The sequence below is a fragment of the Tauraco erythrolophus genome, chromosome 1 (genome assembly GCF_009769465.1).
Source record: "Tauraco erythrolophus isolate bTauEry1 chromosome 1, bTauEry1.pri, whole genome shotgun sequence".
Lineage (NCBI taxonomy): Eukaryota > Metazoa > Chordata > Aves > Musophagiformes > Musophagidae > Tauraco > Tauraco erythrolophus.
In genome coordinates this window covers 30,959,327-30,979,042 of record NC_141465.1, presented here as the reverse complement: position 1 = coordinate 30,979,042, position 19,716 = coordinate 30,959,327, and the positions used below count along the sequence as shown (strand labels likewise).

At 44.8% G+C, this 19,716-nt stretch overlaps 1 protein-coding gene across 2 annotated transcripts in view; it reads right to left on the bottom strand.

Annotated features, from left to right (window-relative positions):
• Positions 1-2,271: 2,271 nt before the first annotated feature.
• HUNK (hormonally up-regulated Neu-associated kinase) overlaps positions 2,272-19,716 on the bottom strand; it is a 56,502-nt gene continuing 39,057 nt past the window's right edge. The window contains exons 6-11 of one of the 2 annotated variants that reach the window (XM_086631739.1): positions 15,911-16,046; positions 11,337-11,505; positions 10,154-10,237; positions 8,875-8,890; positions 4,701-4,940; positions 2,272-2,918 (exon numbers count right to left, since the gene is read on the bottom strand). In XM_086631739.1, the coding sequence (XP_086487865.1) occupies positions 2,272-2,918; positions 4,701-4,940; positions 8,875-8,890; positions 10,154-10,237; positions 11,337-11,505; positions 15,911-16,046 (1,292 nt within the window). The remainder of the gene's footprint in view (positions 2,919-4,700; positions 4,941-8,874; positions 8,891-10,153; positions 10,238-11,336; positions 11,506-15,910; positions 16,047-19,716) is intronic. The other variant, XM_086631748.1, reaches the window with a different exon arrangement.

Here is a 19,716-nt window from a genome sequence, read left to right as displayed (position 1 = left end):
CATGAAGATGGTCTGAAGGCTGGAGCACCTCTCCTATGAAGACAGGCTGAGAGAGTTGGGATTGTTCAGCCTGGAGAAGAAAAGGCTCTGGGAAGACCTTATAGCAGCCTTCCATTACCTAAAGGAGGCCTAGAAGAAAGCTGGAGGGGGACTTTTGACAAGGGCTTGTAGTGATAGGACAAGGGGTAATAGATTTAAGCTGAAAGAGAGTAGATTTAAATAAGATCTAAAGAAGAAATTCTTCACTGTGAGGCCGGTGAGGCACTGGAACAGGTTGCCCAGAGAAGTTGCAGATGCCTCATCCCTGGAAGTGTTCAAGGCCAGGCTGGGTGGGGCTTTGAGCAACCTGATGTAGTGGCAGGTGTCCCTGCCCATGGCAGGGGAGTTAGAACTAGATGATCTTTAAAGTCCTTTCCAACCCTAACTGTTCTATGATTCTATGACAGGCAGCTTCAGTGCTAAGGTGAAGGTCCCATCTGTAGGGATGAGAAGGGTGCTCTGGGCATTCACGCTCTGATGGTTTTGCCAGCAAGCATTCAATATACTGATCAGTTTAGTTATCTGTTCTGTCAGTATTTGGATTAACGTCCAATTTTTTTCTTGCAGATTTTAGTGTAAGGCCTGTGCTACGCTGAGAATCAGGAACATGCGCCCTCAGCTATGGGCTCTGCCTTCTCCCCTGCCTCTGTTGGCCCTCCTCCCCAGTCCCTGGGAATCTCTCTCATGAAACTGGAAGGAAAGCTTCTCAGACGGGGTAACTCTCAGCATTTGCACAGACACCAAACCAATGGGGCCACAAAATTGTTTGCAAAAAGACTGATGAAATACAGCTTGGATTCCTACTGATGGCCTCAAGGCAAAATTGTCATCTTCCAACAACAACCCCAAGAAGACAACACCACCTCTGCTGCCTGGATTTTGAAATGACGTTAACTGGGTGGGCAGCAGTGGGGCACACATGGCCAGGGCTGCCCACTTGAGAACCAGGCTGGAACAAGCTTTGTTGAGATATTCCATACACAGAAACACATACGCAAGCACGGTACAGACAAAAGAAAAGAGTAGTCTTTGGCTAAACCTTCTAATTTATAGGAAATGGTTTGAAGACAAAACAGAACCAAAAAAATGTTGCAAACCTCTCAGATGTATCATTTACTTAGAAAAACAAGACTGGTATGTAGAACATGGTGCCTTTTAAGAAAGTTAATCTTCACCACTTGTTACAATACCAAATTTTGGTAACCACTGCATTACCAATCTTGCAGTATAAAACAGCATCGGTACAGGTTCATGTGTCCTTTATTAGTCTTTTTAATTCACTGTAGTCTCTCAGAAAAGCCTTCAGGTGTGTCCAGTGCTGCCATGCTGTAATGGGCTAACACAGTTGTGCATGTAGGTGTGTCATGGAACTGGTACAGCTGCAAAAATCGGAGATGACTGGATTGTTTAAAGACAGCGTGTTGCAATCTGGATTACTGTTTGAAGCATCTGCTTGTAGACCCATAATATCAAAGGAACAGGCCTCTAGTGCGGTGAATTTCCACATGATGGAACTTGTTTTTAAATAATCATGTTTCTTCTGAGTGACATCATTAAACCATCATTTTCTTTAGGAAAAAAAATGATTCCGTTATTAGCTACTTTATGTAATTAACCATAAAATCTGCTTCAACTTCAAATACTCCCACTTTTTCTGAATGTTTAGATCCCTTGTGTCTTTATTCAAGCTTCTACCAACATCATCTTCTTGGCAGTGCTTGTTAGCAAGATGACTTTGGACATAATATCTTGAGTTTTTCCATTTGTGTAGCCACATGAACAATACCTGTGGCAGTACCATGTACTGGGTGGCACAGGCAGATGGAGCACAGGCAGTCTTACCACAGATCCTGGTGGGACCGGTATTCATGGCACCACGCAGATTACCTTGATGAATCAAACCCTTAATGCCTGCTGCTCTTCCAATCAACCTCACTGCAATACTAGCTGAGAGCAGTGAAAATACATATTCACGTAGCTCTTTCAAGACATGTTATTGTGTACAGTCAGATGCCAAATGCTAACATTTCTTAACAGCACAGGCAGAGCCCTTTTCCTTCAACTTTAACATATAGGACAACGCCTTTCTTACAAGTAGACCTCCAATTTTTTACGTCGGACTACTGAAGCGTATTACGTAGTGACAGTAACATGCCTGCAGCTTTCCCTTCTTGCTAAAAGTAAAAAAGGTTAGGTCCCAGAGAACAGCAGTGCAAATCCCGGGATGCCAGACTAACACTGGCCGCTGACAGCATCTGCTGCATTGAAGGAAATCTGCGTGGGGCTCATCTGCTGCAGCTGGGGCATCCTCGCTTCCAGCGGCTTGTCGCTTGCCGACTGCATCGTCTGGTTCCTCTTCCGCAGCATCTGTCCAATCCCCATCATGGGGAATCTGCCCCTGCTTTTAACACAGTTAGGGCTGCCCAAGGGGTTGTTGGAAACCAGCTGAGTAGGGGACACTGCTTCTTCCTTTGCCGGATACGCTTTTTCTTCATATGTGAAAGAGACTTGGGTGGGGTGCACGGGGGACGTACTCCCTGGCTGAAAAAGTGGGGACAGTGTCCTTTCACTTGAGCTTTTGTAAGGGAAATTCATTGGCGAGCCTAAAATCCTGTACTGATGAGAGGGGGAAACTTGGTCTATTTGGTCCTCTCTGTCAACCGACTCAAAGGAGTGCACAATATTCAGGATAAGAGGAGAGTCCTTTGCCCGGCCTCCGATCCGGGCCGGCTCCTGCTGTGGAGACTCCTGTCTCTTGAGGAGCCGAGGGGTTCTGGGAGGTGGCTGCTGGACTTCGAGGTACTCCAGGGAGCTGGAAGTGACGCAGCCCGTCTTGGTTGCCAGGGGTTCATGGAAAGGGCTTACCGCTCCGCTGGAGTCTGCAAAGCAATCAGAAAAGGAACCAGAAGAGCAGATTGCATTTAATAGCACTGCCTTCTCTGCCTTACGGCAGACAGCATCCGACATCACCTTTAACAAATTTTAGAAGAGCGTGACAAATGCACGAGCTAAAACAAATGGTCTTAGGGATATACTCGGAACCTAATTCCCTGACTCTCATTTGATACTTACGTTGCTGTTTCACGGGTAATTTATCTGCCACTTTCCTCAAAGGCAGGAAGAGTGCTTAAACTGAGTAAGACAAGGACATGAAATAGAAAACCACAGATGCCTTCAGCTGTTTGTATTAATTATATCCTCTAAGGCCATGTCTGAGAAATCTCATGTTTCTGCTTTCTTAGTGCAACTTTGCATGGTTTTTACCGGGTCTGTGCACTGTATCCACTGACATACCTAGAGACACAGGGGACAACAGTGAGTTAATCCCTAATGTCTTTCCTTGCATTTTGGAACAAAATCTGTTCTTGGTTTCACACATGTAAATATGGAGTAGCTGCACTGGCCAGATTCAGGCTGTTACAGTTGGAAGAGATTTGCTGCATCGACTTCTGCGAGAACCTTTCCCCAGCAAGGACCAAATATAAATGGAACAATCTTTGCAGAATTTGGCCCAGTAAACCAAAACAGTTCGTGGAGAAGATCTGCTTGGTTTCTGCAGGATGCTGGCACTCGCTTATGCCAAGTTAGTTGCAAGAAACACGTTTTGCTGCCTTTATGGAAAGCTGTCCAAGGAGCCTGCTTTGCTAGGCTCCTCCTAATTGAAAGAATAGTGGACTGGCAGTTAATCACTGTCCACGAATTCCCTTGGTCTCAAACCATCTAAAAGGGATTTAAAATAATTCAGGTCTGCCAGCCCTCAGGTCACAGCCACAAATCTCACGTGTTTCTTTTGAAAGGGATGGTTTTGGCAGGGGTTGAGACCTGAATGGATGTACAGGATGAAATCATTCACATTGAGAGTTGTCTGGGAAAAGCAGACCAAGTTTAATCCGACTAGTTTCTTCCTAAAACTGGTCAAAATTATTTGACCACTTTGTTTAAGAACAACTCTCACCCATCCCTCCCTCCCAGGCTGCCTCCTATCCTCTGTGATTAATGCTCTGCTCTCCTCTGGCTGTCTCGTCTTTTTCTTTCCCTGTTAATGCTTTTCCCCCTCCTTTTGCTGCCTGAAAATTGCTGGGGTTGGCAGTGCCACTTGCATTTCCTCTTGGCTGCCTATTTCCCCTTCCTCCACCATCAGCTGCTGCCCACTTCTTCTCCCAGGGATGCCACTGTTACTGGCACTCTCCTCGGGGTCAGGGATTTCTTCCTGTGCTGCCTCTTAGTCCCCTCTTAGCAAAATGCATTCTCCGGTAGGAAGAAGCATCTCTACCGGCTTTGGTTTGTCAGTGATCTGGGGTGGATGTTGATGCTTTCAAAGCACCAGTGTGAAGTGCAGATGATTTTGTGTAAGTACGTATAAATAGGGAAAGAAGGCTTTTTTTAAAACACTGCAGGAATTCTGTCAAACAAAAAAGAGAAGTAAAAACAAGCACTCATGACTGCTGAACATCGTCATGGTTTTCTCAGGATGCTTCATTCAATGTTTGACTAGGTTATCCAGTCCTCTTTCACACACCACCTCCAGAGCAGACAGTGAATGCAAGCCCATGACTATTTACTAACAAACACACAACACATAAGACACTCGTGTTAATACCGTGCATGCCCACGCGTGCACACGTGCACAGGGACACACCACTGGTATTTCTCCCACTGACCTTTCTCCGGACCTCCAGCCTTGTTGACTTTCCGGTCCTTCAGCAGAGCCTTGGTGTTCTGTATCTGTGAGATAAGACAGGAAGAAGGCTGTCTATATGAAACTGGACTTTTCTCAGTTTTCTTTGGGAGCTGACGGTGAAGAATCTCCCCTTTCTTTTCTTGTTCTTTGAGTTTTTTGTCCTTTAAGTTGTAAAACAAACAAGAACAATTTGGTTTACTTAAGGGAAGTTTAAATGACCCTCAGACTTCTAAGCACACCACTTACCAAAACTGAATTAAAAACTATACATTTATAAGGAACTTATTCTGGCTACTCAAAATAACTAAATTTTCCATGTCTCGTTTTCCTCTGATCTGTTTGACATTGATTTCATGGCTCCCATCTGCTCTGACACTCATGCAGTGTGAAAGTTGGTTTTGGAAAATTAAAGGAAAAGGAAAGCTTTCTCTTCTAGGAGACTTTGTTGGAGCAAGTAGATAGAGGCTTGTGCTCCTCCGTACCTGAAATCTGCCTCCCTATTTAACCACCGAAAAAAGGTCTTTGATTTCTCTTTATTGCACTTCCTCTGACATTTGAAAAAGTGAGCTGCAAAGCTTTAAAGAGGTTTAAACTCTTTAAGTCATTTATCTTCTGCCCAAATAAGATTGAAAGGAATATGGCCCTTGCTTTTACAGCATCTCTGCAACTGCACAAAGACATGGAGGGGGAGAAAATTACCAACTCAGCCCTTCGCTGAGCCTAACTCCTTTTCATGATGGGGAAGGCAGCTGAAGGTGGGATTGCAAGCACATACATCCTAAAAGATAGGTTTGATCTCCAGTGATGACACAGGAAGAAAAGAACCTGGGAGTGGGATCTGAAGAGGAATCCAATTTTAAAGCACTGTTTTACAGTGAAAATTCATGGTATCTTTTTTCAACACAAATCCCTAGACTGTGCAAGCTGCGTAACGCTCTTTACCTGCCACTGATTTCAGGGGAGCCAAAAGTCTTATTTCACTTCTAAAAATCAGGCATCAGATTTGTGGCCCACATTTTGCTCTCCGCCAAAGACTCCAAGAATCTCTCACCTTCTTGGGACAAAGCTGTGTGATCTGGTTTTAGATGTTAATCTCAGAGAAGTGGGGCTTTTGTTTCAGTTGCTTTGGGGTTGTTCCTTTAGAGGGGCATGTAAGTGACATTCTTTGTGTGGTTGTAATTCTCATTTAAACAACATGTTTCGCTGTGTCTTATTGGAAAGCCACTGTAAGTACAAGTCTTTTTTTAAAAATGCAGGGAAGTTCCTTCACCCAATTATGTGCCAAGGCCTGTATTTTGTCTGATAACTATGCTGCCAAAGGGCTGGCTCTCCTGATGATGTTCTGTTGAAAGTTCATTGACATGAAGCCTATAAAAACCCTCAAATGCAAAGTAACGTGCATACATGTGAGAGAGGCAAACAGAAGCAGAAGACAACTCTGGTTCTCTTGGGCCACTACACAGCTCTGAAAATAATAATATTAAGACATGTAAAAGGAAAATAACCGGATTGCACTCATTATGATCATTCCCAGCTGAGAGAGAGTCCAGCCTCCCACACAGAGGGTGTCTGGGCACCACTGGGCTCATTAACCTTTGAATTTTCAGAAGTTACAGAGTCAGAAGGAAGAGCTTCAGTGAATCATGAACTAGGGTTTTTAGTTTTATGACACAAGTGGTTAGGTGACTTGGGAAAGCGAGAACCAGAGACCAATTCTGAGCTCCTCATCATCTCTATCTCTCCACCTTCGCACACACATTTTTTGTCCCCAGTCTTCTCTCCATCTGTCCCTTATCCCCTCCAATTTCTTCCCCTGTAGCTAACTAAAGCTGGCTAACCCTTCCACAGAAACAAGCCAATGCATTATGGAGCCGTCATCACTTTGCTTGGTTGATATCTCTTTGTCCACCTGATGTCTTTCCCCTTGCCTTTAGAGGCTGTAAATACCTCCGGCATCGAGCATTTATTCCTCCCTGCCTTTGCTGTGCTTGGAACAATGCAATGTCTGATTGGTCCCAGGCACTATCTTGGTGAGCACAGTCACTACTGACAATGATGAAGTAATAACAACAACAACAACAATAATAATAATGTGAATAACACCCTGCTACAACAGTTGGGGGGAGCTGTACAGTTAGTTTTGAGCCCGCCACACTATTCATCCTCTCAAGGATCTGAAACTCTGCTGCCAAGATCAGCAGAGACTGGGCTCTAGCGAGTATCTTTTTTTAAAAGTACTTGTGAGGATGAGACCAAGTGGTGACTATATTAAGCCTAAAGGAGCCGATCAAGATTGTTAGCGGCTTTCTGCTATTTTGGATAGGTGAGGAAAGAATTTGCATGTCGGTTGCTGCAGCATCTGTCAGAATGCAGGACATTTCACTCCTGCAGTATTTTTAGCCTAATGGTGCAAGAGTCAAGCTGCAGCTCCTCACCTGCCAACTGCTCCTGACTTTGCCTTCACGCTGCTGCTATGTTTTCTAAGCAGCAGTAACACAGTCATACCTTACAATTAAAGCACCCGTGAAAAAGAAAATTCACATATCTGGTGTTAGCAATTAATTAATTTACCCTGGATGAACATTGCAAATAGTTTTATAAGTATTTTTAAAACTTACTAACATTGTTTCTCTTAGATGATGATTGTGAGAAGGGAAATGACCAAAACCCTAAACTCTCAATGTGCCACATAATATTACATGTTAAAAGGAAAGGAAGATTTCCTTCAGGGAGTTGTAAAAGTTCGCTCTTCGCTGTACCGTGCAGAGCCATGTAATGGCATGCTGTCACACAATGCAGGAGTTGTACCGGTATGTTATAGTTGAATAGGTTTGGCATTACATCATCCTCTGCTATTTCCTGTCCTGACCTCGACCCGAAAACCAACTCTTAGTCCCAGCAGTGGATTTGAAAGGAAGATAAAGGTTATTTGCCTTGGCCATGTCTGAAACGGTGATAGGACAGTGACATAAGTCCTTAAAAAATGCAAATTCCTCAAGTTCAAGCCTACTAGCTACCCTGTGGAGGCAGGTATCCCCAGCGCTGGTCCCCTGGATTCACTGGAGGGACCACCACTCATTGCCTGAGGCTTCGACAACAAAAAGAGAGAGATGGAGAGAGAGAAACAGGCTGCTGCCTCCCTCCTCCCTGCACTACCTATCCACCCTGAGCACTAAAATGAAATCAGCCTGCTGAACAGCCTGGTTACTTAGCACCGACAGCAGCTCCCAGCACCCTCAGCCTTGGCACACTGATCCCACCAACCCAGGTTAGGAAACCTAATGGAGAAGAAGGGCTAGGCATGACCACTGCCCATGTGCCCTGCTGCCTGCCTCAGCATCAGGTGGTGCTGCTGGCACGCAGCCCCCTGCCCGAGCCAACGTCTTTATTTCACATCGCTGGAGTGAGGCAGAAGAAATTCAGTCGGCTGCTGAAGCTGAAGGTGACCAGCTCTCTCCCTGCTATTCCCATGGCAACGCACAGCTATGCTATCCGTGCAGTGTCTGCCTAGGGACCAGTGCCTCCCAGTCTCCCTCTGGAAATGGGAGGTGATAAGGGGACTCTATCTGCAGCTCATGAACCTGCTTGAGTTTACAAAATCCCTACCCACTGATCCCAGCGGCATGAGCCAGACACTAGCAGGCCTGTGCTCCCATCCACATGAAGGCATTTTAGGAGAGATGTCTATCATAGTTACAAATGGCAGTAGCATCCCAGGGTCTGTATTCACCCACCTGTGCTGCTTCAACTGTCCTGGTACGGTAAGGGTAACACAACCCCCTTGTGTAAATACAGCTAAAGCAATATAAAACACGCTTTATACTCAGCTTATGCCCAAGCAGAAAGAGAACATACTGTATTATTATCGCAGTGTCTGCACTGTGATTGCATTAAGATAACTATTTCAAGAAAGAAATGACACCCCCTCATCCTCTAAATAGCTACACTGGGACTAACTCCGAGTGCGGGAGAGACTTTGGAGGGAGCCTTTACCCCTAAACATGCCTACAAACCAAACTGGGGTCATACAGCGATGCTACCATTAGCTTTCAACTATTCTTAGGGAAGTCAAACATCAGTTCCCCTCTAGGGGCATGGAGATTTCAGGACCACCACCAAACCAAGCCATGCATTTCTCTCTCAGCTCCATGCACAGGTGCACAGGCAGGCCTTGCCGTAGACTCCCCTGCACGGGGTAGGTATGCAGAAGCTGTAAGCTAATGCCTGGATGGCGAGCAAAGCCATCCATGACTCTCCGCCACTGCACAGAGAAGTGACGCCAGCAGCTGGAGGAAGCCGGCCCAGATGCTGGCATCAGGATGCACCATGTGACATCTGGAGTGTTCACCTTCACGTACCTGCCTGTGTTTCCAGGGGACGGTTGCCTTACAACAGCTTGAAGTAAGCTGTCAAAGAGCATTTTGAAATATTATATTCATTGAGTCTACCCACTGATGATACATTTTAAGTAAGGTGGTTTTTGATTTATGTAAGAAAAGACCGATAAGTATTTTGCCCTCATATTTCCATCTGGCTTGCAGTTCAACTTGTCTCGCAAGCAGTCTTTAAAATAACAAAACCAGCCATGATACAAATCTGCCCCTGCAATTAGATCACTAATCTGGCACTGAAGAGCAGCTTTTGAAGCAGGTAGACTCTTCAAGAACACTGCTCTTTGTGTTGGTAGGCAAGACTTGCACAGCTCATATTCCTCTTGTAATTTTAGTGATTGGCAAAGAAACATCCAGGGAAGAAAAATCCAGCCATGAGAAGACTCCTATTATCTGATATATGTTCTTTTAATACAAACTACCTCCCCTGTTTGCAGGCAAAAAGACTGGAGACTGACAGAGCAAAAGGTAACCTGGTTAAATCTTTTCTTTGGCCAAGGGAAGTCCCTCACGATGCAGTGGGCTAGTTCTGCATTGCTTCTGCCAAGAAGTAGAAAACACTAACCTCGGCAGAGTTTTGTGCTAACACGGTTGCGTTTCTGGCAGTCAAGTCAGGGTTGGCCCAGGACACCAGGAACACCAGGTTACCATGGAGGGTCTCCCTGGCTGTCACTCAGCTCTCTGCCCTACACCACCAAGTCTTGAAACTCAAGGTAACACAGTTATAGTCGTCTTACAACACCAGCAACTTACACCCCAGAATGAAATTATGGAGTCTCCTAAAGAAGTTTGCATTATTTTGCTAAAAAGAGCATTTAAAACTTTTATTTTCTTCATGAAAGCTGAAAGTCACCTTTACACTTCCACTCTAGGGAGTTGCTATTTGTTCCTTCGAAAAGAAATTGAGGGAATTATTTGTCTTGCACAGGCAAGATTTTTTGTCTCCACAGGTCCAGAAAGCCATCTCCTTAATCACAGTCACCAAGGATGCTCAAATTCAATCTGCTTTCAAAGTACCTTCATGAGCTTTAATGAGCTTTACCTCATAGGAGTCTTTATTTGCCTTGTATTTTTCTATCTGGTATAGTTGGTTCTTGTGGCAAATGATGTCCTGGCCTTCAGACTTCTGTGGAGAGAAAAGCACAGAAAAGTAAAGTATGTAAGATAATTAGAGAAAACTAACATTAAATTACTGCTTAATGGGCTGTATTCACTCTTGGCATTCAATAGAGGTGCCTCAACTTACAGAGATGGTAAATTTGGTCCAGTATGTTTTAAATATCTTTAATGGCATCAAGCTTGCTAAAAGAACTGAGGAAAGAAAAAACCTAAGAAGCTGTTGTCAGATCGGAAGGCCGTTGGGGATAATTTCTCTAAGAAGCAAACACATTAAGAAGAGAACTCCATGCAACCCACCCTCCTGCCTGAGAAGTCATGTAGGAGCCTACAGATTCTCACCTAGTTAAGACTCCTTGCCAGACCACAGGTAGTTGTGTGGAGAGGCCAAGGGAAGAGAGCGTGCAGCTTGTCTTTGTGCACTGTGCCCATTCTAGCATTCCAGCAAGTACCACGCAAAACACAGCCTGAGAGCTCAGCTCCCCAGGATGAAGGATGACATGTGGCAGCAGGTTTCTGCCCCAGAGAAAGCTGCTGTGCAAACCCATCAGCAGTGTTTCGGACCTCCAAGACATATTCGGGGGCCAGGAAGGTTGTCAGGAGATTAGGAGACTTTATATTCATGTTATTTTTCATGTAGAACTTTCAGCTAAGTTTTCACTTTAAAACTAAATGAAATCTTAATAGCTCTTATGCCTCCTCTTGCTTTCCTGAATAAAATTACACTGTGTTATTGATATTTCAAGCGGCAGAATTATCTCAACATACGGACCCAGCACACCACAAGTCACAAGTAATGCTCTGCATGGCAACAGTTTGCTTTCTATAGGGTAACTGCCTAGCCAGAGGGAATCTCCTATGGAAAGAGGGATTCCTGAGACATAAAGCCTTTCAGCAATTACCTCTGCAACCTAGGGAATTCTTATCTGAAATAATATTATTAGTTCACAGGGAATACTGCCCCTTCATGGTTACTGTTACAAAATTAGGAAAAAAACACAACCTAGGTAAAGCCTTAAGATCAAATTCCAGCAAGCAGGGAAACTTTTAGCACTTTTTTTACTCTCCTCACCCACTCATCCAGAGAATCAGCATCAAGCAGTACTTACCCTAAGGCTTGCCAAGTAGCGCTCCAGCTTCTTATTAAGTAGAAAATAGATGGCCAGCGTGTGACTTGCCCTGTTTGAGAGCACAGTGTTGATGACGTCGCTGTTCTTGTAGCCGAGCTTCTCGGTCATATGGAGCAGCACACTTTGGCTGAGGTCCTCAAGGTGAATCCTGCACAGAGAGAGAGGCAGAGCACACCGTTCATACTGTCCTCCCAGCAACAGAGCCTTGCCAGCCACAGGACATGGGGCAGAGCATGAAGAAGAGGCCTGAAAGGCTCAGTAACGCAGGTGTGGTTCACTCTCTTCTCTCGTGAGCAGGTACGAGAAGGACAGGCTATTCGGGAATCGCAGGCACCACAGGAAGTCGTGATAGCTGAATGAACAGCACTTTTCCAGCCCAGTCAGAGGGACCTCATGTCCTACCCTGACCTGAAATGGCACCATGATGCTCAGGATGCTGTCATTTGTTACACTGATCAGTGAAGACTGTCAGGATCATCCAGCTGGTTTTGAAGGAAAAGAGGTAAAATCCAGCTCAGGTAGCTACATTTTGCTTTCTGAAATGACCCTTTTCTTATAATCAAACACCACAGCGTTCAGCTTCACCCCTTACCTGTTGCACGATGTTCACACACTAAGTAGCTAGAGAATTTCACCCCGGAGAAAGGGGATGCACAAGGAGGGTTATTACAGCAGCTCTCCAACCGGTAAAACTACTGCCATGCTCATGCCAGTTAAAAGCACAAGTACGACACACAGTTATATATGTGCTCTCTCGTAAAGTCTGTAACAGACTCGGCCAAGGCGAGAAATGGAGCACAGCAGCCTTGTGGGAATGGCAAAGCAGCTTCTCAGTCTAAGTTAAAAACAGATTTTCCAAAGAACTCTGCTTGTATTTAGACCTCTAAAAGCACTGGCCAGCTTCCCAGATGTGCCCGTCAACTCCCACCCATCTCCAAAGAACTGTCGTGTTTCATTTGGTTTCTAAAGGATATTCCTTGCTCCTAAAATCAAGCCTAATATCTGGGTGAGGTGACTTAGGGGAGCTTAGGTTGTGGGCTTTTTTTACAACCTGCCTTCCCCCTTCAAAAGGACCGTTCTCCACCTTTCCCACTCCTGTCCTGCTGTCCCCTTGTCTTGTGCACCTGTGATGTGAGGAAAGCCTGGACAGCAGTCTGAGTCTGACATAGAGGACTTAGACAAGATGTAAAACAGAGTCTGGAAAATTTCAGTTAGCTTTTTTTCTTTTATTTGGTGTGCTTATTAACATTCATTCTGCAGCTAAGGAATGCTTGGGGTTGGGATTTTTTCAAGTTTAAAAGCAAAGTTTCTCTTGGCCATTTCATGTTAAAGCATCTGGACAACAAAAGAAATTCAAGCAATTCTGGAAAATTTTTGCTTGCCTTCAGGGAATTTCTGTAATAAAAATAAGCTCATAAAAGCCTGGGAGAATATCCTCCTAAAAATGAAGTTTCTGCCATCCTTCCACCTTATCTCCATGCTCTCCCCTTTCCTACCATGCTCCTGTCTTGGGAACAATGGGTGTTATGGTGGAAGAGCACTGCAAGAACGTAACATAGCTTCCTATTTGTGTCATAAAAAGTCTGATGAAGAGAGGAAGTGAATCCTTGCAAATTCAGTAGTGGATTTTTCAGAACTATTTCGACACATCTTACTCACATCTGCATACTAACAAAAACTTGGAGAAACTCTGTTGAAGCTGACTGTAGTGGTCCCTTCTAAGGCAAGCTCAAAAGGAGTCTAGCCATGTCTTTAAATACTACAAACTTCATAGATTATGTTCCCTGTAAGGCTCCCATATGACAATTTCCAGGTAGGTCAAGCTTGGGGCATAAATTAATTAAACTAAAGGAATACTATCTAAAAATGAAGTGAAAGAATGGATCTGCATGGCTTTTATCCTTTACAGCTTCATATCAAACCTGGGTTTGGATAGAAGGAGTATCTGCTTTTCTCTTGTTTTCAGACCAAATGATGAGAAAAGCAGTGCAATGAGAAAGAAAGAAAAAAATATCTGATTTTTTTTTTTCAATAGCAAAGCATAGCATCCCACACGATGTTCCCTTTAAGGGTGCTTATAGTAGGAAAGGATTATTACCGTCACCATATACACATATACGCATGAGCAAACATAGGGACTTGCTATAGTTCGGCATTGCATTTACTTCTGTTCTTCCATTTGATTTGCTTGCCTTTAGGAAGGAATGGTTAACGAGTGCTCCATAAATAAAAAGCATTGCACAGCTATGCTAATCCAACAGAGGCCGGCCTCTTTTGTAAGCTACCTCCCTAACTGCAGCAATGAGCAGACTCTAGAATGGACACTTCCCACAACCTGACTAAAGCCTGACAACTGCAAGCTGAGAAGCCAAAAACAGAGGCATGAAAACGTACCTACAAATGCAAAAGAACTGTGAAACCACATTCAAGCCACGTTTTCTTTCTCTTCTTCCTCTTTTCTGCAGATAAGACGCGCACAGTAACAGGATCGAATTACCCATACAGCTCTCAGTTACACTTACATTCACTTAACAGATGCCACGTTTAGTAGATTGATTAGACTCATTATGACAGTGATTTCATTAGCTTAATGACTCATTCAGTTTACACTTGTTTCCCCTTTCTTTACCATACAACGTTCATATGTACCATACTTCAGTACAGTCCAGTGCACCATGGAAGCTCAGATTTCCTTTTGTTGGACAGCATACGACGCAAATTAAGTCAACAGCCCTTAAATTTGGGGCACTAATGTTGAGACAATGGTCTGCCTGTTCTCACTTTTATTCCTTGCAAAACAATTGTTCATAGGGGCCATCTTTATATTCTGTCCACGCAGGTCTGGCGATTGCAGGCAGCTGGCCTCACATTTGCCCTCCCGTTTCAGTGGATGGCTCTAGTGATGCCTCCAGGCATCCAAGCTGCTCAACGTCTATCCAACCATATTTTGAGAGCAGGAGAACTGTTATTCTCCTTAGGTCAAAGAAAGGCACAGTCACAGTGATTCTCCACGATGCAGTACTTTAAAAGTTAAGACACTAAATTCTTAAAGGCTGACCCAAGATTTAGGGCTCAGACTGATTTCTCGTGCCCAGGTCTCAGCATGATCAGGTGGTGGCAGCACTCATCACCTGCCTCAGCACAGGAGGGGTGCTGCAGGTGCCTTAACTCCACAGGGGTTGGACCCACGCTTCTGAAACATAACCTGTTCATCTGGTTAGCAGTGGAGCAGAGGGAAAAACAGGTGGGAGGCACTCTGACCAGCAAAGCTGTGACCTGGGCTCAATGCTGAAGGCTGGCTGTATGCACGGCTTGAGCATGCTATGGGACTGAGTCCTTCAGGGCACCGACACAACAAGATGGCCTGGTTGGTGAATATCAAATTGTTTTTGGGTGGAGGACAGTGGTTCAGACATTCAGACAAAAGCAAATTGTCATGCCTGTAGGCATATGCTACATCTGGTATCCGACATCTGAGTGAACTGCACGGGGGAAGTTAGGATCTTCACTTAGAGACTCTCCTCTTAGCAAGTCAGGACAGAAATTTTGGGGGACTATTAAATTTTAAGCACTAAAATTACACTTTAAGTTGCTGTCTTTGCCTCAGTGTTACTTAGGATCTTGGCCTGCAAACTAGTAACTCCTTCAGGGAATCCTCTGCAGGTCCTAAATTGTATATGAGACACAGCTGGAGGGCTTTGATACAGAAAGGAGGTTTTGTCTGATCAAATGTAGACATATATTTCTAAGTGAGCTGCCTGAGGCTCCATTTACAGTCACTGGAGAGGAACTCAGATCTCCTGGGCACAAAGTCATCCTATTGCAGTATCAAAAAGAAGTCAGTTGAATCATTCTGTAAAAAGTGCCCTTATTTCTCTCCATTGACTGTAACAAAAGCCCAGGCTGGCTGGCTCATGTGTCGACTCCAAACTGCGGATACTTAAAGTCCAGCAAGATTATTTCTAACCAAAGTGGACCACAAGTATCTATCTTTCTTTTTCGCTAGACAGATGTTTGACTGGCCATGAGATTTGTTCTCTGTTTGCATTTAGTCATGCATTCGGCATTGCACAGGTATTCAAGATCAACAACCAACAAAGCAAGATCATTTAACTCTGACCTTTCTCACCACAGTTTGTGTATTTACCTAATCCACAGAACCTCACGTATGTATCACAAACAGGCGTAGCCTCTACTGGAAAAGTAGCTTGGCTTTTACTGACAAACAAGGAGAAGATCAGAACTGATGAACTAGCTGTCACTCATATACATTCCAAAGTCTGGAGTCAATTAATCATACGATCTCCACTCCAGATCAGCCTGCAAATAATGCATTGTATGCCAGCTTCTAATGGAAGGTATCGTTTTTGACCATTTTAAGAAACACATATTCAATGGCCAATCCTAACAACCTTTAGGACGGAGTCACAAAAGCAATCCTAGAAAATGTGGCGGGATGCCATCACAGAGGGAATGAAATTCCAAAGCCAGAGTAATTTATGTCTTAATGTATATACACCCTGGCAGGTTTTCTCCACTCTTTCGCACAGTACCTGTTTGGATATGTGACATTCGGTGGTGCTCTCCCAGGGTAATTCTCATTAAGCCATCGGTTTGCAAGCGCCTGCTGGATGTTTGGTCTCTTTGCAGGATCTGGCTCTAGTAGAGATCGTAGAAAGTTTACGGCTGCTGTGAAGAAGTCAAGAAAAACAACAGCTATGTCATATGCTTTATGACTTAACACGGTAGCTGAGTTACTACAGGTGTGTAGTCTACCAAGAGTATACTAAAAAGGAGTGTTTTCCTTATGGTATGCTTTAATGTCCTTGAGAAAAAGGAAAACCTGATAAGGGATTAGTAAGTAAAATAAACAGTTATTTGTAGTCACAATGATTTATAGAGTCATCAAGGAGAGGAGAAAAAGCACCTTTTGTTTCAGAACTGGTTTGTAGTTTCCAAGCAGGTTAGCCAAAAATTAATTTTTGTATGAGGACAGGAGGCTGGAGCTAGGTCAGAGGCAAATTACTCAATCGTGTTTAAAGTAGAAGGAGATGGACTGGAGGTGAGTGGAGGAGAGGGATGTAGAGCTGGGAGGGAAGACATGGAGAATTGGGCTCCCTTTGACATTATAAGGACAAATTCTCTCCTGGCTTCCATCCAAGCTACAACCAGTTGCAGAAGGTTTTAGCCAAATTAAAAGAGTACAGTAAAATTAATTGGCTTTGTTCTGTTTCCAAATACTGAACTTTCAACTTTCAGTGACATTCAACCGTCCCTCAGGAGCTTCTTGCAAAAACCCTCAAAAGTACTTTTCTGATATTTTTAAGTCATATGCTCTTATATGGTTAAGAGCAACGAAATCAAGTGATCTGCATAAAGGCTCATAAGAAGTGCGTATCTGAGCTGAAAATAAACTCTGTTTAACAAACTAGGTTTGGTCTTTATTCCTCAAATTATCAAGGCTAAGATATAGTTTATTGTGTACAAGATAGTAAAGAGTTAACTATGTCCTCTACAACTCCCTGCACGAAAGATAAAGAAACCCAATTCTGGGAAAATCAAGATCAGAGGGATTTTGTAGAGGGGATACAGTCAAGTGAGACAATGCCAAATTAGTCCTAAACGAAGCCAATGGCAAGCAAGAGGCAGAAGTGATGGCTGTGGCATCATTCTCTCCAGGTCAGATGGACAGGACCTTGGGGCCTTTTTTCCACCTTCTCCCACAGCAGAGCTGTGGTTCCCCTCCTACGCGCTCCTGAGCGTGTTGTGTCTACTTGTCTCCTTACTAGCACAGGTGCCCTGAGCAGTGGCAGCACAGGACCACTGTGGCACCGGATGGTGTCCTCTGGGATGTGTCCTCTGGGTAAGCTGCAGTACAGCCTTGCCAACACAGTTACTTCAGCTCAGTGCAGGAAAACCAAACCCCTTAAAGGCTTGTGTTACAAATGTCCTGGTTTTAGCTGGGACAGTGTTAGCTCTTCTTTTTAGGAGCTAGAAGAGCTCCATGGTTTGGTTTTACTCAGAGGCTCGCTCTGAGAAGAATGCTGATAGCAAGTTGATGTTTGTGGTTCGACGTGAGACTCCAAGGACTTTTCAGTATGCCGGAGTGCAGAAGCACGGTGGGATAAGGGGGGAGCATAGCTGGGACAAGGGGGACACGATTCCCCTTGTGATTTGTGGTGGAACTTAAGACTGAGGGCCAAACTGGCCAATTAGCATTCCATATCATGCAGCGTCATGCCCAGTATAAAAGTGAGGGTCAGCCGGGAAGAAGGGCTTTTGCGCTTTGGCTCTTTCGCACTTGCTGCGCTGTTGCTCTATTGTTTTTCTTTCTTTTTCTCTCTCTCTCCCAGTACTCCCACTCTCGGAGTACTTTCTCTCTGTCTCTGCCCCTCTCTATTTCGGGGCCTCGCGTTCGTCCGGGATTGCAGCTTCGGGACGAGACGGGCTTCGCATACGAGGGGGTGGTGAGCATCTATACTGTTTATTACTTATCTGTATTAAATTGTTCTTATCTCAACCCACGGGTTTCCTGTTTTTCCTTTAATTCTCTCCCTCATTCCTGGGGGTGGGGGAGGGTGAGTGACCGGCTGTGTGTGGGGTTTGGTTGCTGGAGCGGCCTAATCCACGACAACAAAGCAGATCAAACTGGATGTGTTAATGCCTCAATGCTAGAAAACTGAGAAATTATGAGCCAGTCCTCCCATTACGCTTTACAGGTGTCCGGTCTCACTGCGGCAGCATGCTCACTCGGCACCAGGACATCAGCCATTCTGAAGCACAGCAGCCACGACATGTCCTCTCCACTAGCAATACAGTAAAACCCTCATGAATCACCATTCCCACACCCAGCTTAAAGAGAATAATACACGTGCCCGTAAGGCCACCATGTCCTCATCTGAAAAGGGCATAAATGTTTAGCTAGGCACAGTGCTGCTGCCCTTCACAGATTCTCCTCTACGAGACTGCTGCCCTCCTCCATATTTGCCTGGCCATCCTCTCGAGCATTTTTACCTCCGCGAGCCCACCTGCATCACCTCCCACCTGCAGTATGGCAGGGGATGGCTGGGCGGACGTGCCAGGGCAGGGCGGTGGACAAGGGAGGGAGGGTTTCTCCTCAAATAAATCAGGGTTAGACTCGATCGGTGCTGACTCCTAACACCTTGGGTAACCTCAGTGTTCAACACCCTGCAAAAATTCAGCTGGAGAAGGCCCTGAGGGGCTATCTGTTCCAAGGCAGGCCTGCTGTCAAGAAGTTTCTATGTGGAAGAGAGACAGTTGCGATTATGTATTTACCGGTTCAGCGAGGCATCAGCTGGGTTTTTTCTAAGCTCTGTCTTCACAAATTGCTGATTTATGTGAGATACTTTACTTTAAATCTTTCCCAATGTTTTGGTATTCTCCTACAACAGCAATATTGAGGCAACAGTGGGAAAAGCCTACAGCCAAGTTCATAAACCTGCTGGAAGCTGATGCTATGACTGCTCTATGCATGTCCCGAGTGCCCCCCTCCCGTCATGTCTCTCAGGTGCAGACCCCCCTGTTCTGGCAAACAAAAAACCTCTTATTCTTCCATTTGATCTCCTCTCTCCAGTACTTCCTCCATCTCAGAAACCACAGGCATCCCATGGGTTCAGAGCAAAATAAATAACCCTTTCCCAAACCAACACCCCTCTCCTCCATCACCACCCTCCCTGGTCTCCAAATCAGCTAACGTTTCCTTAAAAAAACCTTACTTTTTTTTTTTCCTCCTGGGCAAAAGGCAAGCTAATTAAATGAGGTTTGTGAAGCACGACAAAGATCAATGGATCCAGATCGGACTAATTCTGGAGAGAAGATCCACCGCCGGGAGGCTCCCTGGCCGGCCAGACCCGGGCAGCACAGAGGAGATGAGTAACAGCACCTTTGCCAATTTGAGCTGTCAGATGTTACAAGCAGGAGAAAAGCCTTTTCCAGTTAGCCCTGTGGCTGTGGGACAGCAAAATTAATCCCCCAAGAAGCAAACATGAAGCTGCCCGATCGATTTTTGGACTTTGCTCTTGACAAATGAGAAACCAGCATCATGAGAAACTACATTTCTCTCGCCACTTCCTTGAGCGTATCGAGCTCAGTGATGGCCAGAAAGAGTGCGCTTCAGGTGGGGATTACGAGATCTCTGCTGTCTTTGTGTTCCCTATCATGAATGAAACCAACTTGGTGTCTTGTTTACACTGTGAGGGTGTGCCTGGTTACAATTAGGTACACAGGTACCACTTGCAAAACTGGCCAGAGAAAACACAATGAGCGTTTCACAAGCCATGAGTGAGCTCCACCTAATGAAATCCTTCCTCCAAACTACAGGCACGAATAGACAATGGCT